At 37.1% G+C, this 20,723-nt stretch overlaps 4 protein-coding genes across 14 annotated transcripts; 2 read left to right on the top strand and 2 right to left on the bottom strand.

Moving 5' to 3' along the window:
* Window positions 1-110: 110 nt before the first annotated feature.
* On the bottom strand, window positions 111-3,389 carry LOC105161761 (uncharacterized). 2 transcript variants are annotated; one of them, XM_020693797.2, is made up of 6 exons: window positions 2,830-3,389; window positions 2,489-2,716; window positions 2,192-2,327; window positions 1,440-2,117; window positions 673-871; window positions 111-494 (listed from the first exon to the last, which is right to left on the bottom strand). In XM_020693797.2, exons 3-6 carry the CDS (start codon window positions 2,324-2,326, stop codon window positions 478-480), a joined length of 1,029 nt encoding a protein of 342 aa, XP_020549456.1. In that variant the 5' UTR covers window position 2,327; window positions 2,489-2,716; window positions 2,830-3,389; the 3' UTR covers window positions 111-477. The 2 variants fall into 2 exon arrangements, with proteins under 2 accessions (XP_020549456.1, XP_011077866.1); XM_011079564.3 differs by lacking the exon at window positions 2,489-2,716 and having other exon boundaries at window positions 2,830-3,388.
* Window positions 3,390-3,534: 145 nt separating this feature from the next.
* LOC105161762 (iron-sulfur assembly protein IscA-like 2, mitochondrial) lies at window positions 3,535-7,322 on the top strand. Of its 9 annotated transcripts, none has more exons than XR_016065624.1 (5): window positions 3,535-3,783; window positions 4,210-4,334; window positions 4,462-4,570; window positions 6,637-6,885; window positions 7,034-7,322. XR_016065624.1 is itself a non-coding variant. In XM_088880857.1 (4 exons), the coding sequence occupies exons 1-4, from the start codon at window positions 3,607-3,609 to the stop codon at window positions 6,805-6,807; spliced, it is 582 nt and encodes a 193-aa protein (XP_088736983.1). In that variant the 5' UTR covers window positions 3,535-3,606; the 3' UTR covers window positions 6,808-7,027. The 9 variants fall into 9 exon arrangements, 5 of the variants coding, with proteins under 5 accessions (XP_088736983.1, XP_088736985.1, XP_088736984.1 ...); XR_016065623.1 differs by having other exon boundaries at window positions 6,637-6,882; XR_016065626.1 differs by having other exon boundaries at window positions 3,537-3,783; window positions 6,767-6,885.
* A 638-nt stretch (window positions 7,323-7,960) lies between these two features.
* EMB1345 (Transducin/WD40 repeat-like superfamily protein) lies at window positions 7,961-12,466 on the top strand. 2 transcript variants are annotated; one of them, XM_011079568.3, is made up of 10 exons: window positions 7,963-8,336; window positions 8,584-8,730; window positions 8,870-9,088; window positions 9,193-9,257; window positions 9,918-9,983; window positions 10,148-10,219; window positions 10,997-11,059; window positions 11,218-11,287; window positions 11,873-11,956; window positions 12,243-12,466. In XM_011079568.3, the coding sequence occupies exons 1-10, from the start codon at window positions 8,142-8,144 to the stop codon at window positions 12,336-12,338; spliced, it is 1,077 nt and encodes a 358-aa protein (XP_011077870.1). In that variant the 5' UTR covers window positions 7,963-8,141; the 3' UTR covers window positions 12,339-12,466. The 2 variants fall into 2 exon arrangements, with proteins under 2 accessions (XP_020549749.1, XP_011077870.1); XM_020694090.2 differs by lacking the exon at window positions 12,243-12,466 and having other exon boundaries at window positions 7,961-8,336; window positions 11,512-11,957.
* Window positions 12,467-14,740: 2,274 nt separating this feature from the next.
* Window positions 14,741-20,506, bottom strand: LOC105161814 (cell division protein FtsZ homolog 2-1, chloroplastic-like). Its single transcript, XM_088880855.1, has 8 exons — window positions 20,077-20,506; window positions 19,038-19,774; window positions 18,452-18,751; window positions 17,760-17,850; window positions 17,359-17,483; window positions 16,571-16,663; window positions 15,229-15,294; window positions 14,741-15,150 (listed from the first exon to the last, which is right to left on the bottom strand). The coding sequence occupies exons 2-8, from the start codon at window positions 19,665-19,667 to the stop codon at window positions 15,019-15,021; spliced, it is 1,437 nt and encodes a 478-aa protein (XP_088736981.1). The 5' UTR covers window positions 19,668-19,774; window positions 20,077-20,506; the 3' UTR covers window positions 14,741-15,018.
* Between the last annotated feature and the right edge of the window lie 217 nt (window positions 20,507-20,723).

Here is a 20,723-nt window from a genome sequence, read left to right on the forward strand (position 1 = left end):
CAGAGGCAAACTATTTTACAATGTTCTTATTGCTTTGAAGTTGCATAGCCATGAAAATAATCAGTGTTGGCACACCTTTAAACATTGAAGATCGCATAATCACCCATAACTTGGTCCACCGATTGTTGTTGTGCTAAATCAATTTCAGTTTGAAACATATATATGTTCTTTCCTGCATAAATTGCTTTGCAGGACTGAGAACAAAGTACAGAAAAGAGAACATTGTTGACAAGCAGTGCAATGAACAATAAAACCACCCCAAATGGTAAAGCTATTTTCAACAAGTACATGTATCAATAGGAACTTATCAGCAAGTACATGTATCAATAGGAACCCATTTTCAACAAGAGAACATCGTTGACAAGCAGTGCAATGAACAATAAAACCACCCCAAATGGTAAAACCACCCTGAGAATGCATCCACAATGAATTTTCACCATCCTGCCACACAGTGCCACTCATAACTTCTCGAGCAACTTATGACAGCACCATACCTGCCAAAATAAAATTGGCTACGGTGAAATTCTGACCACTAGTAAGAGAAAGGATAAGGAAAACCAAAGGAACCAGTTTGAAAACGTCGCACCAACATATTGGTTTGTTCTGATATATTGGCATGAATTACAAGAAGAAGAAAACGCTAAACTGAAATAAATATACTAAGATACTTACTTAAAGTTAATAGTATCAAGAGCATCGCCAATATAATTAGTGCAGGATGATATTTGGCTTGGATACAATGCAAAGATCTTTGACATTTTTCTCTATGATCCTGAATCCAGCAACTTGATTGTGCAGTTTGAGCAGATTGTGAACATGACAAATGAAAATTGCTGCTCCCAAAAGCTGACCTAAGTTGAGCGAGATATCTCTGTCCCAAAAAAAGAAAGAAGAATAAACCATAAAACATAAAAGTGAAAGTAAAATATTTAAGGAGTATATCGAGATGGAAAGCCATTGAGGGAAAGAGAATAAACCACAGCAAGAAGTAGCAGCAAAACCACCAACAACAACGAAAAGAAAATGAAGAGACATACACAAAGATAGTGTAAAATTCAAGTCCATTCAATGGAAATATGACTATTGCCTGAAACATAGAAAGCAAACTTTCTCTTTGCATGATTATCTCCACAGTTCAACAAATAAACTAACCTTCTGACAGAATCTTTAAGGATAAGGTAAAGAGTTCAAACAGGAAGAAAAAATTTGAAGTGGCTACAGCTGCTTCGATCATGCATATGCAACCACACTGATAGAATGATGTTAGTTTCATATTAAATGAAAAAATGCAACTAAGTTGAGAATACCTTGTCTCGCGTTATAAATGCACACAATCTCAAGCTATATGATTGGTTTAATTCATAAAATAGCAGAAGAGACACAAATATGAGGGGAAGCCCTATAACTATTGACGCAAGAAAGTAATTGGTGAAAGTTACCTGCATGCCAGGGTGAACATTGATGCTCTGTTCCTCCCCATCTTTTAACCTCTTCGTGAAGCTTCTGCTAGCCCTACTCTTATGCATGGCAAAGAAATTTCCCAAGGACCTAGAAATGTTCATTCTCCGCCAGTAACCTCCCAGCTTATTCTTCTGCAAGTAACTTCTACCTTTTGCCTCATTAGATTCCAAATCCCAAGTCCCTTCTTCTTCGCATCTGCCATAGTTAGCATCGTGACCAGAAGTTGAAGGTCCCAAATCCAGTTTTGTTGGAAAGTTCTCCTTCAACTCCATATTATGGTCTGAATATACAATCTCGTTCGCATTTAAACTCATAGTTTCACCAGCTTTCTTCTCATCAATATCTTCCTTAGAACTTGATGACACCGCAGGATCAAGAAACCTTCTCAAAGTATTGTTATCCTCTGATTCCTGGTCGGCAATGTGTTTAACAGGCTTTCCACCTGAAAGAAACAATGCCAATCCATCTCTATCTTGTTCATTCAAGTTCATATTCCGCACTGAGCTTCTCACTGATGTATTCATGCTTTGTTCCACAAGGATTATTTGTTGTCTAATAGCAGCAATAAATTGCATGTGCCTTTCAACCATATTTTGCTTCACCCAGGACTTGTCAGTTACGGCTGACACAGTTACCTCTCTCTCAAAGTCTTCAAGCTGCAGGCAGATCGTAACAGACATAAGTGAAAAATGGAACAAATATGGTTACTTTTACTTATCACTAGCAGTACCTGCCATTTTGCTGTTTCTAGAGTGGTGGCAAGAGCACGCCTATGATGTTCAATGGAGCTCAGGAGTTTTCCATCTGTATGATGCCCTTGAACAAGACTTTGTTCATGCAATAGAAGGCGAAATATTGACTCCATCCTGAATAAAGCCATTAAAATTGAGTGAACTTTCTAATTACTATGAGGATAAAAGTAATAGATATAGCCTTGGGAGAAACTTGAGCCGTAAATGCCACACAGATTCCTATCCTTATGCAACATAAGACCAAACCCAACCATGCAGCAGCTTTAAGCACTTGCCTTAATAGCCCAAGTAAGACTTATAATGACAGATTTAAAACTAGCAGTGCCACATCTGCAACAAAGAGCTACATATCCCCAAAAACGAAACAAGAGAAGAGCCAGTCTTCCCCACACTTCTCTAAACATCAACTTTTATTCTCCTTCCAACATTACTTCTGTTCTCTTGTATCATGATATCCACCAATTCAACTTGAATCCTCATTTTGTCCCCCGGTACAGTGTACACTATTCAATGCAAAATCAAAAACATAATCCAACAACTTAAATCATTTGCAAATATATATATATATATATATATATAGAGAGAGAGAGAGAGAGAGAGAGAGAGAGAGAGAGACCGGTCGGCAGAGTCTTGAACGACTTCGGCAGCGGCGAACAGTGGGTCCGATTCCCATCCACGCATGCTGAACCCAGTTTTCGTTCTCCCACCCGAAAAAAAATTATCTTCAATAAATTCACACGCGCAAATATCTTGACCAGAAATCAGCAAGAAAATGGAGGATTGGATTATCAAACTTGCTCGTACTGAAATGGGAAGCGAGAAACGGAGAGGCAGGCAAAAAAAATAATTGATTCCAAACTGATTCGTGAGTGTAAACAAGCTAAGCACCGATTAGAATCTGCAGAATTCAATCAATGTTTTCTGTATTTATGAATTGCTATTTGTAGAAAGAATTGCAGAAAATAGGTCCTGTAGGGTTTTTACTTAGCCCAAAAGAGGGAATTTCTCTTTCCAACAATTTTAATTAGGAAAATGCCAATTTTTTTATTTAAACTAGCGGATGAATCACAGTGAGAGGTAGAATCGAAGATTTAACGATCCCGGCTGAAACATAATGCTAAAAAGTTAAAATATATTAAAATTTTCACGTTTCAGATACTAAATTAATTAGTCTATGAGCTCAAATGTAACATCATAATGGTATGGATGTCACACATTTAAACTTTATTTATATCATAAAACTTAAAGATGTCCATTAATAATATTTAATTCATTCATAATTGTTTTTAATATTAATTAATAATTTATTATATCTGATGATTATTTACATTTTGATTGTGTCTGACTCCGATCGGTGAATACTGAATAGCATGTTTTGGAGGAGGGGAGAGGCATGACGACGTCGTCCAGTTCGCTGATTCGCCGGCTCGCTCCATACTTTTCAGCTCGGCTTCGCCAGAATTCTAGGCTTCTTAGCTCGTCCTCCGCTCTCCCTGTGTCTCAGCTGTCTTCACTGGAATCTCCGTCTTCGCGGACCGACGCCGTGCATCTGACTGAAAACTGCGTTAGAGTAATTCTCTCTGTTCCTCCTTTTTTTTTTCTTTTGTCAGTTTTATTTGGGCTTTTTGAACAATAATTTTGTTATGTTACTTCTTTTGGTTATTTATTGGATACATCTTTTCTGGGGTTTGGATGGTAGATGGTGGAGGAGATAGGCACAGTCGCATTGTAGTAATAAGAAATTCAGTTTCTTACGTCGTTTACTTGGGGACTCAAGAAGATAATTGAGTACTCAGAGATTTAGAAAAAGCTTTGATGCTAATACTTCTTGTATTTCGAACAGAAATAGAACATATTCAATATATTTAGTATCATAATATTTAATATTATGACATAATTTATCAGCATAATTAATAGTTCTTACATATATTCTCAGACAAGTAAAGGGATGTGATTATGCCGAACGAGTACTCAATGGTTCACTAATGTTGTACAGAGAATGAAAGAGTTGCAAGCTGACGAGGGTACTGAGAAATTGCTGCGCTTGAGCATAGAAGCTGGTGGTTGCTCTGGATTCCAATATAACTTTTTACTTGACGATAAAACCAATGATGATGACAGGTTATTGAATTTCAAAATTTTGGGATTTTCCTGGTTTGATGTTGCTCTGCAAGAAATGCATGCCGGTAAAATTAATTCATTTGTGATGTTGTCCTCAAAGAAAATTCATCTGTTTTCTTTTCTGCAGGATTTTTGAGCAAGATGGAGTTAGACTGGTGGTTGATAATATTTCCTTTGACTTCGTGAAAGGTGCAACTGTTGATTATGTAGAGGAGCTGATTCGTTCTGCCTTTCAGGTCTTTTTGCTATGACGGTTATTTGTTCTACTTCTGTTATAGTTTTGAATTGTCTGCTACAGTTATGCACGGCCTGTGAAATCAGTTATTTCGTCTGCAGATTGAACAAATTCTGTTGATTTACTATGCTGATCCTAAACTAGCACTACTGACATTTCTTTTTGTTAGCTTTTGCTCACATCACATATTTTATGCCAACTTGTTATTTTGATCCTGCAGCTGTTGGTGCAGTCTTCTTGCTTAGTTTAATTCCTTTGAGTTTGTTTAGCAGTAGGTTCCGACTCTCCAACCTGCTTGTAGTGCTACTTCAGATATCTGAAGAAGTTTAAGTCTACAGGTACAAGCAAAAGTTCTGCTAGTAATTAACTATGTTAAGATATCCTTCAGAGTTCAGGGTACATTCAGGACATAAACCTATGTATTTAGGTCTCAAATTGAAACCATGTGACTAAAAGAAAGTTTTTGCAATAGCCAATAGGGGAAATTTTTGGGCTCCTTAAGTTTCCTTGATCTATCTTTAATCAATTCCACAAGCAACGAAAAATAGGGTCACTGTGAGATTATGATATCAATCTTCCATTTTGACTTGGTCTATCTTGATAAGTGTTGCCCATATTTCGCACTTAAAATGTGTCAGCCAGGAAATAACTGTCTAAGTGGTAGGAGTGGCATTACTTTTCTGTTGCATTTGATTAGTAAGCATTCCAGCCATTATAACTAGAATCTGACTGGATTAGTCAGTTTTAATGTTCTTGATGCAACCAATGAATCTGGTTCTATTTCTTTTAAAGTGACGAAAGCTCAAATGAAGTTAAAATTGAACTACCACTTTGGAGAAATATTTGCACGTTGGAATATTGTTATATACCAACTAATATAGTTTTCTCCAATGCTTTCCAGTTCTAGAAATACTCAGCAAAAAAGAAATGTCAACAGAGTGCCAAACCTTGGAATAAAAAGTAGTGGGGCTGTGGTTGTTCGATTCTTATTGATGGCACCGCAGGGGAGGTGTTAATTTCATACGTATGCTGTATGCAATTCAATGCACAATCCATTAACAGAGAAAAAAAATAGAAAGTTGTTAGCTAAAACGTTCTTACGTATGCAGTCATCGAGTACTCTAAGCCGTTGACAGAGAAGAATCTTTATCTCAGTCCACCGCAAATAAATGCTAAAGTAGATTAGTCGGTTTCCGGCTGGCTTACGATTGTACCAGCAAAGGTAATTGGCTGCAAGCATGCCATTTCTAGCTTTCATATTACTTTAAATGAATCTGATCTAGAAAATTATCGCATCTTAAGTCGAACTTAACCAACTAGTGATTTCGTTGTGAATGAACTACTGTTGTTAGTCATTCTGTTGTTGATATATTCCAGCTGTTACCTCCCCCTCCCATTGACGTCCTTCCCTCAGCTCACACTTGTCCAACTCATGATTTTGACTGTCAAAGTTACACTATTTGCCTGCCGCTTTCCCGATGGCTCTAGTGTCAAGATAGGTAATGTTACGTACAACACTGTGTTGAATATTCTGAAGCCATATAGGACCTCTTAAGTCAATCTTCTGCATCTTGATTGATTTGAGATATCTATCAGAAGTTCCTTCTTTATTCCCTTGTATTTAGCCTTACAAATACTTGTTCTTCACATGTTGATATGAATATAATAAATTTTAAAGTTCTTGCGACAAACCAGTAGAATTCTGTTATTGATAATTTTATGAGAAATCCAGTGCATTGTTTGCATTATTTATCTATGAAGGCGGTTATGTGACCTGTGGCTTTGCCGCGCATTTAATGCTCTCTACTGTTCTGATGGTTGTATTTTGATATTTTTGTCCTTTACCTCTTTATTTGTTATTCTATTTCAATAGTTTGCCGCAAAGCACCTGTCGTTGTTCCTATCTATCTGGTGAATCAGCATGTCTAGCTTACAATCGTGTCAAGTCTGTCCTCCTTGCAGCTTTCTTAATACACTCAAGTTCCTGTTCATTTGCACCCTTAAAACTCACGTTATTTTATTCTTAGCTATTTCCTTCGTATTATTCAATGACGTTATGGTTGTCAGCCGCGATTTTCTAATTTTGCCGGGGAAGAAGTTGAATTTCATGAAATATTTATTTTGCTGCTTGCACTGGTCAATTTTGCATCGAGGACCTCGCATACTGTGTACCCTCAAGGAAGTTTTCTCCATGAAGGTCTCCACAAATCCAAGTGCAGTGGGCGGCTGCAGCTGTAAAAGTTCCTTCATGGTGAAATAGTAATGAGCCCGTTTTGACACAAATTGGCAGAAGCAAGATGCAGCACTAACACAGTGGTTTCTTCTACCTAATTGAGATTTATTCTGATGCTGATTTATGTTGCATATTCAGTTAGAATATAATCACAAAATCCATTCTTATATGAAGATTCTTGAATCCTAGTGGGACAGAGAAATTGATTCTTGCATTTTGTATGAACAACAGGAACTGATAAAACTCCCATCAACCTTAAAGAGTGGTGGAGCTGATGCCTTGCTGGTACTCATAATACAAGAATATGAGCAATGTCAAATATCAGACAACCATTTTGTATTGAATCAATTGGTCCTGTATTGAACACTGTACTTTTCATGTATAAACACTGTGCGCACCCGCCTTCCCATATTTACTCATGTATAAATACCGTACATCTACTAAGGAAGGTGATTTTTTCTATTAAGTGCAAAACTTGAATGTAGTACTTCTTAAGGGATCAAAAGATCAAGTTACTGCCTATCTGGTTACGTTAATTATGCAATTGGTCACGTTAACCTATAGCCGTAACCCTGTATTCTTTCCCGACAACGAGAATTCCCTACTTTGACTTAAGGGTAAAACCGTGTTTGAGTGAGCTTATAAGCTTTGTAAAACATTTTATAAGATATTTAAGTATTTATAAATTGCTACAAAGTATCTAGTAGAATAAGAGCTTATAAACTTTTACAATTAGATTTTAAGAGCTTATATCAGCTCTTAAAAAAATGGAATTGCTAACTTATTTTTAAGATATTAACAAATTATTTCAAATTTTTTAATTATGTCATTACTAATACTTATAAACTCAATAATTTTATTTTATACAAATATTTGATAAATTATTTTTAAAATAAGATTTATAGTCTTATAAATTCTAAAAATATTTTACAACATGTATGAAATATTTCAAATAAACTCTGTCAAACAGCCTCTAAATATTTATATGAATTGAGCCAAGGAAACGAAGCAAGTTTCTATTTAAGAAAATTTGCTTAGAATGATAGCCTTAAAATGAAAGTTGTGCAATCAATATAAATAATAATAATTGATAAGTCATGGGGTTGAGATTTATAAATATGCATATTAGAGGGACTCGGTCATGCAATTTCTCACACTAAAGATTCTACTCATCCCGGCTGCGGAGCTGTATGTCATATTCTGGCACGAGTCCACCACACTCTTTCTTCTTCCCCATCAATCGGATCGCGGCAGGGCAGAGCGTGTATGACCACCGGTAAAACCTCACAGCTTAAAACCCTAACTTGTTTATAAAAATTCGATTTTTATTATTGGGACGATGAATTTTGCGGATGAGATATTCGAGCTGAGAGAACTTCAGAGACTTGAAGGCCACGCCGATAGGGTTTGGGGCCTCGCCTGGAAGCCGGCCACCGGAGCCGACGGTGTCCCTGCCGTGCTCGCTTCCTGCAGCGGAGATAAAACCGTCCGCGTGTGGGAACAGAGTCCACTTACTGGCTCTTTCCAGTGCAAGGTTTCACCTTTTTTGTTGTCATAAAATTTTCTTTTGTTGCTTCTCTCATTGGAAGCTCTTTTGAGATTGAGAAGTTTCATTATGTACCATATATAGAGCTGTGATCGGCATAATTGTAAACTTTGGTTCGTAATATTGCGGTCGTGAAGGTTTTAGAGGATCTTGAGACTTAGGAGTTCTTTTTCATGCCGAGAAAAAATGAGGGTGTATTTGAATACATTCTTGTGCCTATTACGCTATTATGCAGGCAGTCTTGGAGGAGACGCATAATAGGACTGTTAGATCTTGCGCTTGGTCACCGTCTGGGAAATTATTGGCAACAGCAAGTTTTGATGCCACCACTGCTATCTGGGAAGATATTGGGGGTGATTTTGCTTGTATTTCCACCCTAGAGGTATTTTGATTTGATTTTATCAAATAGGATGTCACTTTCTGTGTTTGTGTATTGTTGGGTGATCCAAAGATTTGACACTGATTCCTTAGCTTCTAGTGTTTATGAGTAATGTGCTAAGACAATTTAAAATTACGTCTAGGGTCACGAGAATGAAGTTAAAAGTGTCTCCTGGAACGCATCTGGCTCATTGCTTGCAACTTGCGGACGAGATAAATCAGTTTGGATATGGGAAGTATTGCCGCATAATGAGTTTGACTGTGTTTCAGTGTTGCAAGGACATACGCAGGATGTCAAAATGGTGCAGTGGCATCCAACAATGGATATTCTGTTCTCATGTAGCTATGACAATACTATCAAGGTACTTATTAAGTAAGGAAAATAATATAATCAACTTGTTCGACATTAAAGTATCTGCTAATTCTAGTGTAGATTATTTTTAATCCAAAAAATCAACTGCTGTAGATCTGGGCAGAGGATGGGGACAATGATGATTGGCATTGTGTTCAAACCTTAAATGAATCTAACAGGTAGCTTATACTCCCGCTTTCTGATTTAGAATATATACATTTAATACTCATTCTAGCAACGATTGCCAAACTTTGATTTATTTATACTCACATTTCTGCACTTCTTATTACATAATTTGATCAGACATATTTGTAAGGAGCGCTCATGTCTACTTTAACTTAACCCCTAATAAGTTATCCTATTACTACATGGTGCATCATTTGATACAGAAATGTTTAGTCGTGCATCCTGGTTAATTGAAAAATTACTTGTATCTACATTTGCTTTTAGAATCCCAACTATATGTTGCATTGCACTCTGTCACCTCTTATTTAAGAACTGGAATCATGACCTAAAATCAACACATTAAAGTTAGCCAGTTCTCAGGAAGCATTTAAGATGGAGGTTGTCCAATGATCACCCTGTAAAGGTAAATAACTTCAATATTTTGCGAACCTTTGTTATTAATGTTTACATCGTGTCATTTTGTCACAATCCATTAGAGATATCATTTCAAGCTCTCCTACATTTGTTATTTTCATGAGTATGTGCATTACTAGGATTAAAGTTTTTGGATTGACTTAATTGTATGCTTGTGTATCAACTATATTAAATGAGATTTTTCACGGTGCTTCTAAGATCTTGCTATAACCTTTCTTTTCTTTTATTTTCTTTTTAAGTGGACATACATCTACAGTCTGGGCCTTATCTTTTAATGCCACTGGAGACAAGATGGTTTCCTGCAGGTATGCATGAATATCCCGTTATTATATGTTACATATTTAACTTTAAAGTTAGTGCCGAGATTTTAATTTGCATACTTTAAGAAGCATCAAGAAGAATTTATGTTGTCATAAGAACAAATAAGATTAAATGAGCCAATGACTAATGCAGTCAATTGATTTTGCAGTGATGACCTTACTATTAAGATATGGGGTTCTGACATTATGAGGATGCAGTCAGGAGATGGAAATGCACCATGGTGAGCGACATGTCTCTATGTGTCTTTGATCCTTTTTTCTCGACACAGCTCCAGAATTTCTTTTTCTTTTCCTTTTCTCCTTTTGCCTTTTTGATTCTTTGATATGAATAACCAGAAGGTTAAACTTAACTTACACTAGATTTCCATTGTCGCATGGGTTAATTTACTCATATTTGAGGAACACATGGCTTCGGTGACGGGCACTTCCAGGAACCGTGGGTTTAGAAACTTTCAACAGAAAATTAGAATTGGATGTTAATTAATCAATGTTCAGTAACCAATTTTTTCTGTGGTGTTTCAGTAGAAACAAGATATTATTCGCTCTCATAGGATGTGAGAAGTTGGGTTCGTGCACATGTGGGAGCATACTCATCACCCACTTCATTCTCACCCTTCCTCCTAAACATTTTCCAAACATACACAAGCCACCCAAAAAAGTAATAACATTAAATAAAGAATAAAGAAAAATAAAATAAGAAATTCCACCCACGCAAAAGTCTGAAATTTTTCAACAAACGAGCTATATTAATTTTTAGGAAAATGCTTACTTGTGAAACATATTTTGATATCATAGAACATTTATGCACTTGCTTAATTATGTGGCATTCATGCTCATCATTCAGTCTGTCACATACTTGTTTTGACAATTGACATTGTTTAAGATTATTATGGGATGGTAAGTTATACTTTTGAACCTACAAGGTTTACCAATGGTGATATTTGCATGTACATCACAAGCTTTATGAGTTGATTGCATTTCCTTTTGCCTTTTGCCAGGAAACATCTGTCTACTCTCTCTGGTTATCATGACCGGACTATTTTTTCCGTCCATTGGTCAAGGTAGGAAACATTTCTCTGTCTATCTCTTCACATCCTTGTTTTCATTTTTTGATGTATTAGCAAGCATGATGATTTTAATCTGAACAGCACTATCTTGTCCATTTTGTCTAATTTATTGGATTTCTCATGCTCTTCTTTTTATGTTGTGAATGTTATAGGGATGGAATAATTGCCAGTGGTGCAGCTGATGATGCTATACGTTTATTTGTTGAAAGTGAAGATCACTTGGTACAGATTAACAATTGGACTTATATCACACATTCCTTGTCTGTGCTTGCTTTTAGCATTCTCCAAACTTATGCTGAAAGCATGAATTTTTTATTTATCATTCTTGTCTCCATATATAATGACAATCTTGTTCCTTCGTCCTGATCAATGGATCTATATAGTTGAGTGCTGAAAAAGGCCGTTGCTGAGCAATAGTCATTTCTTTCTGATAAATGAACTTCCAGATCTATAAAGTGCAGAAGAGGGTGTACATCAAGCGAGAAAATTACTATTAATCGGAGTCCAAATCAAGAAAAAGGAAAGTAATTCAGTTTCCAAATGCTTGCAGTCCTAGTGGGGGTAAACTGGTTTGAAGAGTCGTTTTGCCATCCATCTTGGGTATATGAGGACATGCATCTGAGATAAACCAACCTCAGTGCACTCTGATCTAGTCGTTTTACCATGCGTTCAGCATTTCTTTTGATAAAGTTTTTATGCTATTTGAGAGTGTGTTTGTGCTGTGTGATTATGTTATGTATGGTCCTTGAGTTCATTTGTCTTTTAGATTTTTTCCTTATATTTTTTTATCTTGTATGTTGCACGCAGGTTGATGGACCTTCATACAAATTGCTTCTGAAGAAAGAGAAGGCTCACGAGATGGATGTAAATGCTGTCCAGTGGAGTTCAATGGTAAATATTTTGATAATATGAACATATCTATATACAGAGTAGAAAATTCTACTGCGTTATAGAATTAGTAACTTCATAATGGAATGGCATAAACCATTTCTTTCACAGAAATGCTTCCTTGATCCGATTAACACGATGCTCATTTTCCAAATCCTCTTCTTGGCTAAATCAAGAGAAATCACCATCAAAGCAATCGATGTACTGTACAATTTGTGCAAAATTACTTGTTTCCGCAGACTTTCCACAAAGAATCTCACATTCTATTTCCTTGGCTGTAACCTGACAGGAAGTAAACAGGCGTCTTGCATCTGCAAGTGATGATGGAACAGTCAAGATATGGGAATTTGCTGCCTCATCTGCACACAAGAAACTCCAATTATAGTTCCATGTTTGATCATCCAAACACCCGTGTTGTGAATTATTTCCCCTGTATTAGACGTTTCATCTTTTGTAATCTATACTCACCTTTGATATTTATTAGTTAAAATCGGAGGGACAGAAATTTCTCAATGCCACTTTTCTATATTCTAAGCTATTTGCGCATTACATTTTGGTTGGGAATTAAGCCCCTTAATATTGCAAATATACAAATTACTCGTATGAAAAAGAATTAGTAATTTATTCTCATGTATTTTTTAAATTAAGCAGTATAGGGGTAAATTGTTATTTTTTTTATAGGGAAATAATTTACTCATTTGTAATATTATATGAGGATAAATTGTATTAAACTCCATTTGGTTCTATGATCTCAGCTTGAAGTGGAATTAATGTAATATATAAGAATTCCTTAACACGTCTCTCGCAAACTAAAATACAGGCTAAAATAAGTACGATGACAGATTATAATTTATTGGTGTTCCCATAACACCAAAACCACTCGAAAGAAGAAACCTTGTCGCTTAATGAAAACCACTCGAAATCTTAAAGATAAGGCAAACCAATTATATATCCACAAGAAAAAGAAAATAAAAGTTGACCTTTTCAATTTTCCTCGGTTTTTAGCTTCAAATTCTTGCTCCATCATTTGATTCATATCATATATATACCTACCAAATAATCGTCTTGATTATATAATAACAGTTTAAGACCAAAACTATATTCTAACACGGCGGCGCAGCCAAGAAAATGTCATTCAACTGTCTAACTTTCATGCAACTAAATAAATCTGGTAATGATTTGTTTGCTGTAATAAAAATGTAGGGAAGGAAGAAGAAGACATGATGCAGTAATTACTGTCTCATATTCAAAATGAAAATTACTCTAACTCATCATCATCATCAACAACTATTTTCTAGTGTGAGTGTAGTGGTGGAGTTGGATCTCCTTCCTTCCTCCACCAACGACGCTCTCGCCGACATGATACTGCTGTTCATCAGCGTGGCATCAAACGCCGTGCAATCGATCCAGTCTTTCAGCAACTCCTCCTGCCCCCACATCTCCGGTATCCAGACCCGACCCGCCACCTCCACCCGGTGCCTCTTCAGCCTCTCCCTCCCGCTGCTGTTAATCTCCTCTACTGTTGCCACCACCTCGCTTGGTGCAGTGGTAGTACTACTACTTGTATGAGCAGATGGCGTGGGGTTTATGAGCTCTTGTGGTTCCTGCAGAGCTGATCCCTCCTTCTCGGACTTACTCTCCTCCAATGATCCCTTTGTCTTCTCCGGTGGAACTAATAATGGGTTCTCGGATCCGGGTTGATGGTCTGCAGCTTTGGTGGGTTCGGATGGAAGCTGCAGCAATGGGTCGGAGTCTTTGGGAGGTGGCATGGTACTGGTCGGTTCTTTACCTTTTTGCATGAGTAAATATATATAGTGTGGTTCAGTAGTTGAATCCGGAGAGATGCTAAGATGATTCTGGTGAGTATAGTGAAGGAGGGGAAGAAGATTAGAAGGAATAGAGAGAAAGGTTCTTTATTTTATTGTGTGGGAAGAAAAGAAGGAAAATGAAATGAATGGGAGTGTTTGTTTACACGTCAACAGAAAGTGTTCTTGCTTTGTATGGTAAGCGACAAGTGTACGTGTCTTCTTTTTTCAGATTTTAGGATTCAAATTTATGTGGTTTCATGAGAGAGAGAGAGAGAGAAGTTTCATGAGAGAGAGAAATGATGATGATGATGATATGTTTCAAACAGAAAGGATTTTTGGTGTGGATGTGTGAGGTTGATGTTGATTTCAGAAGTTTGTGTGATTCTGATGATGTTTGGGCCTATGGGGATGGAGATTTTGATTTCATATAGGCATCAAATCATTTAATGGGAGATGGGAACTTGTTTGGAATTGAAAGGATGTTGACACAGATATTTCGTTTGTGCTAAAGCCTCCCAAACTTTAATGTCTGTACCCACCATTGCCCTATTACACCACCTCTAAGTCTAAGGTCCCTTATTCCACTTCTTTTTGCATACTGGCCCAATAATAGTTTAAAGGTAAAATTACGACATGTTATCTTGAAAGTTGCCATAATTATAACTATTTTTAATATTTAAAAAATTACAAATACCTTCTCGTATTAATAATCAATTAATAAAAATTCTATTTTGAAAAATTACAAATACCTCATGATATTAACAATCGATTAACAAAAATTCTATTATGATAGCTCATTGTATGATGTATTCGTTCAACGATTGTTAATTTTAGGAGATATTTATAATTTTTCAAACAACAAAAAAATATTTATATTTATAACAAAGTTCAAGAGGATCTGCTGTAATTCACCCTATATTAAAATTTGTTTAACTTTGTAGATACCCGGAAAAATATTCAGAGAAAATTGAAACTGTGGTGCAAAATAAGCTCTAAGCTCCTCAGATTTATTACCACAGGATCTCCAAGTTATATCAACTGTTGCGCTCTATATGCAATGTTTTTTCAAGTGTCTAACTCATCATTCATACATCCAGATTATGTTTTATTCAGAACAAAAGAATGTGGTAAAGCTCCATCCTTCTCAAAGCTAAGTTTTCATATTGGATGTAACAGCCCAAAATCCTGTACAGACACACTCCGAAGGTGAGATCAAGTTGAAGACTACTAGATGTGATGCAGAATCTAACAAGGGAATTAAACTCTTGGATAGCGAGAGCGTCCTTTCTTCCTCAAGAACTCGGGGATTTCCACAGAACCACCTTCTAGAAAAGATGCGGGTCGCCTATTGAGACCAATGTTTGAATCTCCCTGTGGCAGCTGGTTTGCCTGCATCGTTTTCACAGGCCAACAAATGCTTAATAAAGATTTTAGTAAGGTATATGTGGTGGAGAGATGGATGTATACCTGGAGGGTTCTCCCATCACTCTCTCCTTGACGTTTAAAACCAGTGGCGATCAAAGTTATGCTAACCTGAATTATTAGCAGACAGAATTGATCAAATTTTATTGCATGTAAATGTCAGAGCCAACAACTTTTGCATAGTTCTGATCTATCAGAAACAACTTCTGCTCTGTTTCTCCATTCTATGCCTTCATAGCTCACTAATAACCCCACGTCCCTCCAGCTCCACAGGCCAAGCAAAAGAAATATAGGTTAATAATAAAAACGCCCTTGAGGTTCGCCTTAATTACATAAAACTACCCCTTCAAGTTTCAAAGCACATTGATGACTTATAACCAATGTATGATGGAGAAACACAACTGGAACTAGGAAATGTCATTTATACCTTTTAAGTAAGTTGAAACAAAAAATTAAGAAAAAGATCTGAAGATTAAACAAGAGATGATTTTTCCCCTTAATAAGAAAGAAAAAGGAAATACAACTTTCCAGGGTAGGGGGAGACTCGAATGGAATGTAGAGTGCATGGCAATTGGAATGGGATGTGGGAGTTGGTAACACTGGGTGTCTATGGGTTTAGGGTCTCAGGAGTTGGGACCAAGGAGGAGGTAATAATGTAGGGGGAGAGTGGGCTATGGAGCCGGGTGATGCCAAGTAGCCTAGATTGTAGTTGATGGGGGTTGGCCATGCAGGATGGATTGGGCTTGTTGGGGTGCCGGCACCAGGCTGGGGCCTGGGCAAAGGTGGTAAGTGGGTTGTGCATGCAGTGCGGAAGGAGAAGATTTTTTTTTCTTCCCCTTCTTTGGTTTTCTCTAAATTTTCTAAATCAGAGAGAACACTTTGAATTAAAAAATAATTTAACTATATTATAAAACTATTTTCGATTTTATTTATACAATTGATTCCACATATGTTTCCTAGTTTTTAGTATGAAACTAAATTAACATCCAAACATTTATTTCAATTTATGATACGTAATTTAAATTATCAAATTTGCACTAGACTCTGGTAATATGTAAGTGGAGGCAAATGTCAAGGATGGTGGATAGAGCAAACCTCAGGACTGGTTTTTGTAATTAACCCGATAATGTAATATTCACAGGAGAAGATGCTACTAACTGAAAAATGACTTAAGTGATCTGTGAATGCTTTTGACAAGCTCAAGTCTTTGCCCGTGAAATCATGTCAAGCTTTTGGGGAAATCATAATGCAGCCAAGTCCAGTTATTCTTTCTCTGATTAGGACGCTTTTGCAGCATTACTCAAGACAAATGGATGGATGGTGAAGGCAGCTGACAAAAATAGTCCTAAGTTTCTAGATTATAGTAGTCTTGAATAGATGAACTTACTTGACCACTTATTGATGGATCCACCACAGCACCAAAAATTAGGTTGGCACTTGGATCCACTAGATCATATATGACTTCTGCTGCAGCATTTACCTGCCATTTCACATTTCAAAACACATATAAAGTCCATAATCATGAACGGATAAATCATGTACAGATGAATATGAAATAGATATGTACCAATTTCTATCGTGAAGCATCATTGAGTATATACCTATACCATCTGTAAAGACATCTTTCCTATAACTCAAACCTAGCCAAGTGAGTAGGCTAAAAACTATGCTTTCTTTTTATGTTTCAATGGTTAGACTCTACCCAGTTAATACCCTGAAATGCACCATCTAAAAATAGGAGTAATAGGCTTTTCTCTCAAACTCCATGATATCATTAAGGCCAAAGGAAAGGATTACATAGGCCCTATAGCCAAGCATGTGGAAATACAGAGGTTTAACTGCACCCAGACATGAGCATGAAAAATATGTGACAATCAATTCTACTTCACCCGCATAAGGCATTACCGTGAACTTACTCATGCTAGCATGGTGTTTCCTAATAGCAATTTCACTGTACAGACAGAGACAGGGTATGGCTGAAATGGTGAGTTTCCTATTACTCATTTTACATGCAGGAGATTCTCTTGTCATTACTCAATATCATATTTTGCGTCAGAATGATGTGAATGGAAAGAGGACACAGGCAAGAAGCTAAATATATGCAAGACATAAGTATCAGGAAAAGAAGTGCGAGGTGCAAAGAAGAAACGGTAGGGAGAGAGAGCATTAACCCACCTCAAACAATGTTAGATCACTGCCACCAGTTATGTTCCAGACTATTCCAGTAGCTCTCTCTATACCAATATCCAGTAAGGGAGACTGGATGGCATTTAAGGCGGCATCTGTAGCCCTGGTTTTTCCTGCATTTCAGCAAGCTAAAAATCAATGTTTGAAGTGTTAAAAAAGAATAGGGATGAATGGTGAGATAGCTTCAAGAGACCCAAGTAACAACACCATATGTGCTTTTAGGAAATAATACCAAAAAGAGGGGGAAAGAAAGAGGAGCAGAAGAAGGGAAGAGTACAAGCAACTTGCATCGAGACACAAAAATTCAGAGTTCATCCAGCAAGCAGCAAAAACATCAAACAAGCAACAATACCAGCAAGCAAGTGAAGTTAATGGCTTCTTGACGATACCTGTTGCAGTTCCAATTCCCATTAATGAAGAACCTGCATTAGCCATAATAGCTCTCACATCAGCAAAATCTACATTTACTAGTCCCGGGATCTGCAAGAAAGGCAAATGGATTACCACTTCTATCGCTTGCTTAAAATAGAAAAGGCAATCAATAAACTGTTATACAGAAAAATACACAATAAATTTAACTAGAAAGTTCACTGCAAGGGTCCATATGGTCATTCAGGTACATAAACCACAAAGGTTCTCACTTTAGCATATTTATGTCTATAAACTTATATTGTCATTCAGGTATGTGGCTACTGAGTCTTCACATTCAAGCAGGTTAATGATAAACATAACATCAATTACACTTCATCACTCCTTAATTTTAGATAAAGCAAGTTCACATTTCCCACAAAGATGAATTTATTATCAGCATAGTGTTCCTATTTTGGTTGAATGGATAACTTTCAGATATAAACCAGAAGATACAAAGATAAAACTCGCACATAATTCAATCCTTGGTAAAGCATAGTGGTCATTAACAATAAAAGATAACGCCTTTTGGAGCAATACCAAGATCTTGCTTTGGGCTAGTGAGTGCAGATAAATGCCAAACTAAAACAAACTACAAAGACTTAACAAACAAAACATATAAGCACACACATACAAAATCAACTTTGTTAGGCGTGCACTAGATCCACCATACCGTGATTATATCAGAGATACCACGAACTCCTTGTCTAAGAATATCATCAGCAAGATTAAATGCTTCTGTTACTGGTGTAGATGAGGATACTGCCTTCAAGAGTTTTTCATTAGGAATAACAATTAGGGTGTCAACATTTTCTCTTAGAGCAGCAATTCCTTCTAGGGCTTGAACAGTTCTTCGCTGTCCCTCAAAAGAGAATGGAGTAGTAACTATGCCAACAGTCAAGATACCCATAGACTTTGCAACCGCAGCTATTATAGGAGCTCCTCCAGTGCCTGTTCCCCCGCCCATTCCAGCCTGCAAGTTTTCCAAAATAAATGACTGAGACAAGCAGAAAGAGCAATTTATGATGCACAGAGATTATAATACTTGCTAGGTAGATGTCCAGAAAGGTAGATATCACTGTTTCCTTTTACACATTCTGACGAGAAACTTGACCCTCTTGAGAAATGATTGTTCATTTCCAAACAAGTCAACAGCATAAGCCTTTGGGCAAGAAAATGTCTGAGATCCAGCTCAAACGAAGTTCTATTCCCATGCTTGGTTTTCTTGATTTATGACCACAGGTCACCAGAAAACTTACTGTCACAAAGACCATGTCTGCTCCATAAACTGCACCCTCTATAGCCTCTTTGCTTTCTTTAGCAGCATTCATCCCAACATCTGGGTTCCCACCAGCTCCAAGTCCTCTAGTCAGCTCTTGGCCAATCTGCAGTCGATGCTTAGGGAAGACCGGAGACATCTTCATGGCTTGGATATCGGTGTTAACAATCCAGAACTCAACCCCCTTCATTGCACTCTCTATCATACGGTTGACAGCATTTGAGCCACCACCTCCAACTCCAATAACCTTGATCTTGGCCTCATTATAATTGTTCAGAGTGGATGAGTCTCGCGGGCTCTCAGTAACACTTCCACTGGAACTATCCTGTCTCGGATTGATCATTGTAGAGTTTGTCTCACCTCCAAGCAATGCGATCTCAGGGTGTAGGTTCAGAAAAGGGTCCTTGCTTTGAAATTGATTAACACTGTGTGAGTTTGCTGAACATTTGAACTGTGGGAAACTTGAACCACCTTTTTTCCCAGCTGCTGGGAACCCATTCCTTTCTTCAACCATTTTCAAGGGAGAAACTCTTGCCCCATGAACAGTCAATACCCCTAACGGGCTTCGAATATCCAGAGGCGTGAAATATTGTGATGTGCATGTAGCCATTTATGAAATATCCAAGTCCCAAGTTGCTTTTATCTGACCAGAGCACCCTGGTTTGACAGAAATCTTACTGACTATATCCCAATTTACCCTTTTTTCTTTCTCAATACCTGTCAATAAATAAATCAGCAAACTAAGGAGAACCGTCTGAAATAAGAATGTACCCACTTCAAAGCTTGTGAAGATACACTAATCCTAAGTATAAAAAATTAGCAAAATAGAAAACCTCAGAGGCAGTAAATTGAAAGCCAGATAAAAGTGTAATTCAGCACAACAGCATAAATCAATGCACGTAACAGCTACAAGCAAAAGAGCAACAACTACCACCAAGTAGCTACCATGAAACAGTAAGAGCACTCAAATGTATCAAACAACAAACATGAAACCGAATCCCAAAGTGCTTGCAATTCACCTGAATCCCTGCAGGAAGAATGATTCTACCATCCAAAAACACGAAAAGCGTTCGTGGGATTTTTGTCCTTCAACTGCTACACTAGTAGACGAACACAAGCCTTCATATATTACCAAGAAATCAGCGGAATGAGGCAGAAACTAACAGCATAGAGTGTGTGTCAATATCATTGTTGGAAATGCAGGGTACACGGAATGGCCTGATGCGTCGAACATTAATTGGAAAAAGAGAGAAAATAAAATGTGCAGGGTTCACAAGAGTCTCCTTCAACAAACTATCTTTTCAGCATTGTATGTATCTGTCGACTCCAGCATTTCACTCACACTCTCCAATTTATTAGCCTTTGTTGTTTAGAAGGAGTGGAGTGGAGTGGGCCTCTCTGCCCTCTGGGCTTTGATGTAATGGAACGTTATCATCCCCGGTTTTGGTTCATTGGTTGGATTTTGATTTTTCTCTCCATATTTGCTGCTTTCTTTCTTATGGGGAAAATTGTTTCCTTTTATTTTCAATTTTGTTTCTATCTGTCCATCTATACTATATATAATTAAATTGGTGTCTCAGTTATTTTGATATGTTGATTTTAATTTATTAATTTTTTTATTACCTTCACATCTATTTTTGGGACGGATCTTGGGATCGGACTACAC

The sequence above is a fragment of the Sesamum indicum genome, linkage group LG5 (assembly GCF_026168435.1).
Source record: "Sesamum indicum cultivar Baizhima isolate 11 linkage group LG5, ASM2616843v1, whole genome shotgun sequence".
Lineage (NCBI taxonomy): Eukaryota > Viridiplantae > Streptophyta > Magnoliopsida > Lamiales > Pedaliaceae > Sesamum > Sesamum indicum.

Excerpts from the sequence above, each read along its gene's own strand:
- EMB1345 (XM_011079568.3), top strand. The coding sequence starts at position 8,142 with ATGAATTTTGCGGATGAGATATTCGAGCTGAGAGAACTTCAGAGACTT. Across the intron at positions 9,984-10,147 it reads GACAAGATGGTTTCCTGCAG|TGATGACCTTACTATTAAGA; the intron begins GTATGCATGAAT and ends TTGATTTTGCAG. Across the intron at positions 11,957-12,242 it reads CTGTCCAGTGGAGTTCAATG|GAAGTAAACAGGCGTCTTGC; the intron begins GTAAATATTTTG and ends GTAACCTGACAG.
- LOC105161761 (XM_011079564.3), bottom strand. The coding sequence starts at position 2,894 with ATGCGTGGATGGGAATCGGACCCACTGTTCGCCGCTGCCGAAGTCGTT. Across the intron at positions 2,328-2,829 it reads GTTCAAGACTCTGCCGACCG|GATGGAGTCAATATTTCGCC; the intron begins GTCTCTCTCTCT and ends GGCTTTATTCAG. Across the intron at positions 2,118-2,191 it reads TAGAAACAGCAAAATGGCAG|CTTGAAGACTTTGAGAGAGA; the intron begins GTACTGCTAGTG and ends ATCTGCCTGCAG.
- LOC105161762 (XM_088880857.1), top strand. The coding sequence starts at position 3,607 with ATGACGACGTCGTCCAGTTCGCTGATTCGCCGGCTCGCTCCATACTTT. Across the intron at positions 3,784-4,209 it reads TGACTGAAAACTGCGTTAGA|AGAATGAAAGAGTTGCAAGC; the intron begins GTAATTCTCTCT and ends AATGTTGTACAG. Across the intron at positions 4,571-6,636 it reads TGATTCGTTCTGCCTTTCAG|CCGCGATTTTCTAATTTTGC; the intron begins GTCTTTTTGCTA and ends TATGGTTGTCAG.
- LOC105161814 (XM_088880855.1), bottom strand. The coding sequence starts at position 19,667 with ATGGCTACATGCACATCACAATATTTCACGCCTCTGGATATTCGAAGC. Across the intron at positions 18,752-19,037 it reads CAGACATGGTCTTTGTGACA|GCTGGAATGGGCGGGGGAAC; the intron begins GTAAGTTTTCTG and ends GAAAACTTGCAG. Across the intron at positions 17,851-18,451 it reads GTATCTCTGATATAATCACG|ATCCCGGGACTAGTAAATGT; the intron begins GTATGGTGGATC and ends CCTTTCTTGCAG.